The following is a 10,253-nucleotide window of genomic DNA, read 5'->3' as shown; positions in this document are numbered from 1 at the left end:
GTCTTCCTATCTTTATGGGGCTCCAGTACATAATTAAATTTGTTTTTTTCCTGTTAACCTGTCTTATGTCGTCGTAACTGAGCAGCCACAGAAGCTAGAAGGGTAGAAGTAAAACTGTTCCGGGACAACACTACTCTTCTGGCAACCAGTTTGTTTGTTTTGTTTTGTTTTTTTTAATAGGCTTCACACCCAGCATGGAGCCCAACATGGCGCCTGAACCCATGACCCCCGAGATGGAGATCCAAGTTGAGATCAAGAGCCAGATGCTCAACTGACTGAGCCACCCGGGCACCCCCAGTCGCCTAGTTCTTAAGTGAGCTGGTTCTTACCATTCTTTCCTTGTGAATTTTCTGAGACCTTATCAGGTGAATTCAGATGCTGCTCCCCATAACCACTCCCAAAATGATAACACAGATCACGGATTTAACCCCTATGCATCATGCGCTAACTCATTCAGCATTCTTCCTAAAGCAGCTAGCCCAGGAGAGAGGGAGGGAGGCATGAGGGCCTCAGGGAAGAGTTTAAGAAGCAAGGAACAGGAAGGAGGGTTTTTCATTTACTTTGGGTTTCCAGAGACTGCCCGTTCAGCTTGATAAACAACCTTTTCCCTCCAAAACCCTCCGACCCCTTGTGGATGTCATTTAATTCAGCGCTGGAGAGCCCTTGACTCTGCAATCAATGCAAAACCACATCACCTTTCAGTTAGAGTCCTGGGCCTGCCCTTGGTAATGACAGCACCCCGCCCTTCTTTCATCCAGGAGAGTGACCGAGGTACCGTTGGAAAGGCTGGTTTCGATCTCGTCTCTTGCTGCTCGGCCTCTACACATCCCTGAACAGATGGGAGAGGGGAATGCCCTGCCTTCCCCTTCTCCCCTGCAGCCAGCACAGCCAGCCTCCATTACAGGGTCCTAAGGGGTCTTCTCAAGTTCTCTTGCCTGGCCTTGTGGGGGGCCTCATTTTTCTCATTTCTCCTCTTCCAGGAGCCAAGTCTCAGTTAGCATCCCATCCTCCCCCCACAAGCTGTCAGCACTGTGCAGGGTCTCCGACTGTACCCAAGGAGCAAACCAGGCAGCTAGCTTGTTTCATGAGCGCGGGCAGAGCGCACGAGAAAAGCAGCAGCTGGAGCTTCATGACCATTTGCACGGACACCCCATGACCTTCATGCCCCACAGGAGATGACTGGAAACACGGGGTGGGGGGTCGTGCTGCAGGAGGGGCATCTGAACTTGTTGCATCTGTGGCTTTTACGGGCAGAAGCAAGGCTGCTCCTTCTCCAGAGGAAGGGGTCACCTCATCCCTCACGGTTAACGCCTGCCAATCCAACACCGAAAGTGACTCTGCGTGGCCAGAGCCCTGCCTTCTTGCCAGGTCCTCGGCGCCAGGGAGCACGGCCTGCCCAACACAACTCCTTCCCTGAATCTTAAAGTTCCACAGACTCTCAGGGTAGCTGGCCAGAGGCAGGAACACTAACTTTCCACACGGCAACCCAAGTCCAGCAGGATTGGCCAAGAATGGCGGCTGGGAATGCACGTCTCCCCCTTCCTGCTACCAGCAGGGACTGTGTATGTGGAGAGGGACAAGCTTCTTTCTGGCCCGACGAGTCCCATTCAAAATTCCTTAGGACTCTCTTCCAGACTCTGTAAGTCATCAATTCTAGGTATTTACTTAGTCCTCTAGAGCTGAAGGAAACTGCTTTACTCTTCCCAGGAATTAGACAGTGGGTCACAGAGTCATAGCCCCACTGACTCTTGTCCTCTTCATTCTCTGTGTGGATAGATCTTCCTCCACTCACACACTCCACCTCCAGCCTCCTCATTTTAAAACTCACAAGCATTTACTTTTCACCATTTTAACCCCCATCTGCATACTAATGGCCCACAAATCTGCATCCAAGTCCTGGCACTGCCCGCTCTCCAGACACTTACTACTTGTACGTCTGCTGGGTAGTCCCACTGGAGGCCCCACAGGAAATCTCTTACAAGTGGGTCTCTCCTATAAGCCTCCAGTGTCCTCTCTTCTCATCTTTTCCTGGAAAATCATGACCTACAAACGCCAAGCTGCTTCAATTTCTTTGACTCTCCTGCACTGCTCACACTATTTCTTTTCCTGGAATTTTTTTCACCATTTTCATTGTGAAAATATCCTTAATCATTTTTTTTAAACATTTCTACGCATTTCTACGCAGACAGCCTGATTAAGAAATCCTCTTTGATTTTTCAAGGCAGACACAACTTTCCCTCACTCGTTCATACCATATTATAATAAGTAATTCATAGTCACTAAATACAGGTCTATATACATACACAAATATTTTAAATTAAATTGTGCATCTACATGTTGGCCTTCCTTCCAAAACTAAGCTCCCGGAAAACGAGGTGGTATTTTATATTTCTGCAACTTACTTCCAGCCCCGTGTCTAGCCCCACAGTAAGTACCCAATAATGTTTGTTGAACTATTCTGGAAGAAATAGCACTGGAGTGAGGGGATTCTTGAGGTAAGATGTGACCAGCGCTTGTATCGAATTAGACACTGGTGTTAGCCAAGAGTAAACAGAGACAGTCCTCTTCTACTTTAATTGTTCCTAAAACCTTCTGGCTCACAGATCACCTTAAACGTGATGAATGTAGAGAATGCTTTAACAAATACACGTCTCTCTGAATATACACACCAAATTCTGTATGAAATTCCAGGAAGGTCATGGAACTCTTGCCCTCCGTCCTTTCCAACGTGGATGCAGGCTTTCCACCGTGAGTTGATCGGTAGGACTGGTATCAGCCATACAAGGATCCGCGTCCAATAATGGAAGGTAGCACGCGTATCCATGAACAAGGAGTCCTGAAGGAAGGCTTAAAACAGATGCAGAAGGTCCTCTTTCAGCTTTTGGTGGAGAGAGCTGGTGGGGACACGGTCAAAGAACTGTAGAGTTCTTACCTTGAGTGTCTCCGTCCGTGTCCTCAGAGTCACTGGTGCTCCCCATTATCATGAGATGCTCCCAGGGCCTCCACGGGTGTCCACCAACGACCAGGGTGGTGCTGACTGGGGCAGGCAATTAAACAGGGCAAAAGCCCTAATCCTTGGAGGAAAAAACAGTGTTCTAATGAGGAGAGTTTGAGTTGTTACAGGACAACTCTGTGGTGAGGACATAATCCAAATGAGGGCGGGTCAGTCCCTTCTCTCCTTTTGGAGCCATTCCTTCCCGCTTTCCTAGTCCACTGATTCTACCCCCGTGGAGTATTCCCACTCTCAGTGCATCTTTCTCGTCCGCAAGCAGACACGCTTACACATCCCGTTAACAACCCACAACCATAAAAATAACAACAGCAAAATAATCTGGACTCCACAACTAAGTATCCTCACTAGAAGCTTCCTCTAGCGTCTACCTGGGGTCTTTCAATCACAACCAAACTTCTGTAAGCAACAACTTTTCACTCTCCATTCATCCCTAAATCTACCCTAATTTATCTCGCACTGATGAGTTACACTGAATCCGATCATGCGAAGCACCCACGAGGCTTCAGCTGACCTGTTTCCCCTCCTTTACAGAATTTTCCAGTCGGGCGTCTCTGACGCCGCTCTATGAAGACCGAGATAACTTTGGCTTTACATTTCAGAAAACTCAAGTCGAGACGAAGTGATTTATGAGGAAACTTCTAGCTCACGTAGCTTCAGCACGTCCTTTCGTAAGGGTCCCAGCATTCGGAGTCTGCACGGCTGGTCGTCCTCCCGTCACGTCGGCGAGGGCACCGCTGCCTTCCGCGCTCAGACCTCGCGCTCATCGAGGTTGTACGTGCGTGTCTGTGTGCGTGACGTGCGCGGCGAGAGCGACATCGACACGCCGACGTCCGCCCCGGGACACTTTCTCCCGCACGCATCTCCCAGCGCCTGCACACCTCCCCCGCCATCTGCAAGCAGCCCCTCCCAACAGGTCACACGGCCGCCCGGATAAATGACTCAAAACCACGGGGGGAAGCACCTGCGGATTCCCGGGGATCCCTAAATAGGAAGACCCCACGGGGCCATGGGCCCCACGACCACCCATAAATGACTGCGTCTCCGTGGGAAACGGAGCGCGGGACAGACTGAGTCCCGCCAGCAAGCGGGGAGGGGACGAGGCCTGCGGGACACTCGGCGCCGATTTCCTGCTCGTCCTTGCGGCGCCGGTAACCGAGCCGCGCAGGCCCCGCTCGGGCATCTGCTTCCTCCCACCTCCGGGCTCCCAGTCGCGCGCTCCTCGCTCCGCAGAGTCCACGTTCCCAGCGCAGGCGCTGCGCCTGGGCTGGAGGCGACGTGGCCGGGGCGGGAGCACGGCCTCCCCGGGGCGCCCCCCGCCAGCGCGCACCCGCACTCGCACGCGCGCAAGGACACAGATACAGACAGCGCGGCTCCTTGCAAATCTTTACTTGGGTTTCGCTTCCCCGAGCACGTGCGCGGGCGCGGAGCAAGGCCCTTCACGCCGCGACGCGGACACAGACACAGACACAGCACCGCGCCCCCGGCTCCGGCCCGGGGCGCCCCCGGGCGCTCACTTGTACGTCTTCATGTGCCACAGCCCGTCGTTCAAGTAGTGGATGTTCTCGATGCCGATGCCCTTGTTGACCTTCTCGATGTCTTCCGCGGACATCCGCATGACGCCGACGCACAGCGCGTGCTGCTTGCCCTCGGCCATGACGGCCACCACCGTGTCCACCGCGGCGGGGTACAGCTGCGCGCCCGGGGACGTCAGGCCGGGGCACATGATGTTGGCCCCGCTGAGCACAAACTTGATGGCGCCCTTGTCCACCTGCTGGTGCGGCAGGATGAAGGGGAACTTGTGCAGCAGCCGCAGCGTCGGGTAGAAAGGCCCCTCGCGCTGCCTGAAGAACAGCAGCTCCCCGTTGACCGTCAGGATCTCGATGTGCTCGTGGCAGCGCACGATCTTCACCGGGTCTTTCTTGGGCAGGATCTGGTTGAGCCACGGCTCGATGCCCGGAAACTGCTCTATCAACTGGTTCTTAATCCCCTTAATAACGGAGGTTTTCAGCTGGATGCAGTTGGACACGTTCTCTTTCTCGTCAAACTTCTTGAACATGATCCAAGGCGAAGGGGGCGCCGCCAGCGAAGAGCCCGAGCGGGGAAGACGTGTGGAGACGCCGAGGCTCCGGCGGAGGCGCTCACGGAGGGCCGGCAGGGACGGGCGCGGCGGCTGTCGTTAACCGGAAGGGAGCGCGCTTTACGGCTCTGCGTGGGATCTACTTCCGCCCCTCGGAGCGCCGCGCGCCGGCGCCGGCGGTTCAGGGGCCGCAGATTCGTGGCGTCTGGCGGGTGGGGTAGAAGGGGCGGGACTTGAGGAAGAGGAGCGGGAGGCGGCGTTCCTCTTGCGGAAGAGACGAATGGAAAGGGCCTGTTATTTTTACTGTTGTCATTGGTCAGCCGAATCGTCGTCCCCGCGCTTAGCTGCGCGGGAAGCCGAGGGGAGCAGGTGCGGGGAGCAGGGGAGCAGGTGCCGGGGAGCAGGTGCGGGGGAGCAGGTGCGGGGAGCAGGTGCCGGGGAGCAGGTCCCGGGGAGCAGGGGGGCAGGTGCGGGGAGCAGGTCCCGGGGAGCGGGTGCGGGGAACAGGAGTGGGGAGAAAGTGCGGGGAGCAGGTGCCGGGGAGTAGGAGCCGGGGAGCAGATCCCAGGAGCAGGTACGGGGAGCAGGAGTGGGGAGAAAGTGTGGGGAGCAGGTGCTGGGAGCAGATGCGGGAAGCTGGTCCCGGGGAGCAGGTGCGGGGAGCAGGTCCCAGGAGCAGGTGCGGGGAGCGGGTGCGGGGGAGCAGGTCCAGGGAGCAGGTGCGGGGAGCAGGTGCGGCTCTCCTGCCGCGCACAGGCGCCGCGACGAGCCCAGACCCCTTCGTTAACCCAGGTCTACCTGGCTCACACCCTACGTCTCCCCCACATTTCCGACACGTCTGGCTCAGGGACGTGTCATCGCAGATATCTGCCTGCCGCCTGTCACCCATGGATGCAGCCTTCTCCCCTCTGGTTTCTCTCCGCCTGAACAAGGCGGGGAAAGGCTTCCAGACCTAGAAGAATGCAAATGCTATAGGATTTAGTCTGCCCTTTCAAGACAAACAAACCCAGGTTGCGGCCCAGAATATGGTTTCTCCTGGCGAACCTCACTGAAAAGAGTGTGCATTCTGCTTTGTTTGGGTTCAGTGCTCTGCACGTGGTGACTGTGTCCCAGTGGTGGATGGAGTCGTTTTCTGTCTACGCGTTCTGTTGGTTGCTGAGCGGAGTATTGAAATCTCCAGCCGTGATTGTGGATCTGCTTCCCTTTCTAGTTTTATCAGCTTTGGATTCATACATTGTGAAACTCCAGTATTAGTTCCATACCCACTTAAGATTAATATGGAAGTCACCCAGCTAATTAGATTTTATCCATGTAGATTTCTCACGCTATCCTAAGGATAAGTGTGAGACCCCTGAAGCCAGGAATTGTGGATTTTGTTTTGTTTTGTTCTTTTTAAATTTTATTTATTTGAGAGAGAGAGAGAGCAGGAGTGGAGTGAGGCAGAAGGAGAAGCAGGCTCCCTGCTCAGCAGGCATGGAGACTGATTCTGGTCTCCATCCATGGACCCTGAGATCATGAGCTGAGCCAAAGGCAGACACTTAACCAACTGAGCCACCCAGTCGCCAGAACTGCGTGTTTTATGTCTGTATTCTTTCACTTAGCACTTCTCTCCAGTGAGTACATGTGTAGTCTTGGGAAGCCTACCCTGCAGCAGAAATTGTAACAGGAGGTGAATATACAGTGGAAAGAACATTATTCCCACATTCTTGGGAGCTTATAGCACATCGTGGTGAGATAGATAGATATAGATATAGGTGATAGATAGATAGATAGATAGATATCTCCCCATCCCCATTCTCAGAACAAAAATCTGGATTAGTCTGGGTTCTCCAGAAAAAGGATAGATACATAAAATCGTATTATAAAATTATTACATATATTTATATGTGTAAGTTTATGGAATTACATATATGCATATAGATATAAGTAAATATAGGCTGCATGTGTAATATGTACCCATCATAGGGAATTGGCTCACACAATTATGGAGACCAAGAAATCCCAACATCAACAGTCAACAACAACCTGGAGACCCAGGAGAACCAATGTAGTAGGTCAGTCTGAGCCCAATATGAAGGCAGGAGAAGACCAACGTCCTAGTTCAAAGGCAGTCAGGCAAGAAGAATTCCTTTCTCCTCAGGGGAGAGTCCGCCTTTTTGTTCTGTGCAGGCCTTGGTTGAGGCCTGCCCACACTAGAGAAGGTAATCCCCAGGGTAGCCCATCTTAAATGAGGCAGCAGAGCCATGTGCTGATGTCCTGACCTAGGACCCAGGATGGGTCCTGCTCCATCATTTACCAGATTGAAATCCGGAGAGTTACTGAACTTGTATGCATCTCTGTTTACTCATTACAAAAGTACGGTTGACAGGAATACCCATCTCCTGGGGACAGGGGTGGGAACTGCTTGAATTAGAACTTAAAATAATTGGGTTTTCAGTGTTTCATATAGCTATAATTATTAAATTAACACGAAACCAGTTACGTGATTATTTTAATACTCTCTTCACACAGAACATAGCACAACCAGCCAGACTTAAGCTTTCCTATTTATGGCCAAGTCTCCAGTATGCCTCCCTGAGAGTTCACTGCAATTACTTTGATCCCATGAAGAGTCACACATTTCCAGTTAATATATGAGCAGCTAACCTCATCTATTATGTATAGATTTATGTGCTATCCTATAGGATAGCACATAGGATAGGATAGTTCCCTTCCTGTGGGTCTTACGGGTTGTTCTGTTGTTCTTTATTTGTGAAGTCAGTGCTGTATGAACAGCATAAACCAAATGTCGAAATTCCAGGGAGAAAGAGTCTTTACTGGCTCACATGATCAGGTGACCTGTGGACGACTAGTAGTGTTATCAGAGGCATGCCCAAAGGAATTTTTTTTAATAAAGTTATTTTACAGAAAGGACTCTAAGAAAGCTTACTCTGAAGTTCCATAGCCATGGAAAACATTTTTGAAGTTAATAATCATTTTTATCAGAAATATACTCAGTCTGTACACTGTAACTCTTTCCTGGGATGCACTTGACCTGGGCCGTCGAGCCCCTATTTGGCATCTATCAGGAAGAGGATGCTAAGCCCTAGTTTTCTCCTTAAATTCCTAAAAAATTAAAAGAGTTAAAGTTAACAAAAAAAACCTCTATTTTCATTGGAAAATGAAAATGGAGCCTGGTTCTTAAACTTTATAGAGGAGTCTAGGTCTTTGAGGTCTTTTAGGTGACTCACATCAGTGTATGAAAAAACACGACACACAACTGTTGCTTTGAACAAATGAGCATGTTAAAACACTGAAACACACCAACTTGTTCTCATTAAATTATTTATAATCAACTGAAAATTAATTAACTATATATGGATTTTAAAAAGAAGGAGCAAAGTTACAGCACAATCTAAAGTCAGATTGATTTTTAGGCTGAGGCTGTACGGCCTCCTAAGTTCTGTCAGCCTCCCCCGTGTTGCTTTATTTCCGTGAAATCTGACGAGTACAGTGTATACTTCACAGGGTGTGTGGCGCAGTTACGAGGAATAAAAAAATACAATATACAAAGGACTTATATAAAGATGCAGAATAAGTACCTTTACTAGTGTTTCTTTATTCGCAAAACACCCTTTATGTGGTACTTATAAGGCCTAAGATTATAGTATAGATGTAAAAATTTTTACAGAAAATGTTTGTAGCTTTGGATAAAGCCAAAGTCAAGTAGTCAAGAGATGCCCCAACTCGGTATTGTATCAAGAATCTCAGGGGAGTGTGTAATCGAGACACAGTGATGACATGGCTAAATTAAAGTGTGGAACCTGAATGAGAACATTTCTCAGGTTCCTCGAATCTGCAACACTGGGAGTGCAGTTCACACACCTGCGTTGAACTACCTTTCAAACCCTTCACCTGCGTACAACCGTGTCTGCATTTTGAGGCGTGACCACCAGAGGGCAGGAGAGCCGAGCTGAAGTTCGCCGGCAGGTCCCCGTGATTGGTGCTGTGTTAGGCGTATAGGTAACTTTTTTTTTTTTAACCCTACAGTTATTTTTCCTAAATAAATAAACCCATTTCTACCATTGTAAGACATTTCCCAAGTTCAGATGAGCATTCTAAATAGTATCTACGTGATTTAAAATTTGAGTTTTCTCTGTAATTTTCTCTAAATAATAAACAAAGCAGTTATTTCTAAAATGAATATTAGGGGTACCTGTGGCTCAGTGGGTTAAGCATCTGCCTTCAGCTCAGGTCACCATCCCAGGGTCCTGGGATGGAGCCCTTCATCGGGCTCTCTGCTCAGTGGGGAGCCTGTTTTCCCCTTTCTGCCTGCTTGTGCTCGCTCTGTGTCAAATAAATAAAACCTTTAAAAAAAATAAAATGAAGTCTATTAAAAGATGCATGCTAGCTCTACATTATTGGCCTTCTCAAAGAAATACAAACTTCCAGTTACAAAATAAGTCACAGAGATGACAGGAAGCATAGGCAGTATAATCAACCATACTGTAATAAAGTTGGGTGACAATTGGGGACTATTCTTACCCTGATGAATACCGAGTAACATAGAATTGTGGACTCGTGTTGTACACCTGAAGCTAATGTAACACTGTGTGTTCATTATACTTCAATTTATAAAATGCCTCTTTCCACATTGCTTCAATTTAGGAAGGATTTTTAAAAATTAAAAAGTTAGGTATATCATAAAAATAATCTCATGACAGCCCAAATGTTCTTGATTACATGTTCCACCTCGTTGCTCCATTCCCCCAGGAAACACTGCTAGGTTTCTCGTAGGTTCCAGCCACATTCTCTCCACGGCAGACATGCAGATGAATAGGTAGGAGGGTGCTCCCATGGGCAAGCACAGAGGAAAGGGCCCCCACACCGGGGAGGTGAGCAGAGTTCCCCCAGAATCTTAGGGGCTCTCATTTCCAAAGCAAACCCCACAGGAGGGTTGAGCCCTGGCCTGGGGTGGCCAGAGCCCTCCCTACTTCTCTAAACTCTGGCCATCGGATGTGCCCCAGACCAGTTCCTTTCTCTCTTGGCCTGTTTCCCGATTGTCTCAAGAGGGCTGGACACAGAACTTCGTGACCTCCCCCTTGGTAGTGTGGACGTGGTGTGGGCTCCCAGACCATGGATGGGCTTGGTGGGCTGCACTGAGGGATGTGCACGGTCTCCTGC

General features: G+C 50.0%; 1 protein-coding gene across 1 annotated transcript; it reads right to left on the bottom strand.

Annotated features, from left to right (window-relative positions):
* Positions 1 to 4,384: 4,384 nt before the first annotated feature.
* Positions 4,385 to 5,183, bottom strand: LOC116881700 (malignant T-cell-amplified sequence 1). The gene has a single exon (XM_032881670.1). The coding sequence runs from the start codon at positions 5,067 to 5,069 to the stop codon at positions 4,524 to 4,526; it is 546 nt and encodes a 181-aa protein (XP_032737561.1). The 5' UTR covers positions 5,070 to 5,183; the 3' UTR covers positions 4,385 to 4,523.
* Positions 5,184 to 10,253: the final 5,070 nt, after the last annotated feature.

Source organism: Lontra canadensis, unplaced genomic scaffold, assembly GCF_010015895.1.
Source record: "Lontra canadensis isolate GAN:19392208 unplaced genomic scaffold, GSC_riverotter_1.0 scaffold76, whole genome shotgun sequence".
Classification (NCBI taxonomy): Eukaryota; Metazoa; Chordata; class Mammalia; order Carnivora; family Mustelidae; genus Lontra; species Lontra canadensis.
The sequence above is the reverse complement of the archived record's forward strand: the minus strand, read 5'-3'. Positions and strand labels throughout refer to the sequence as shown.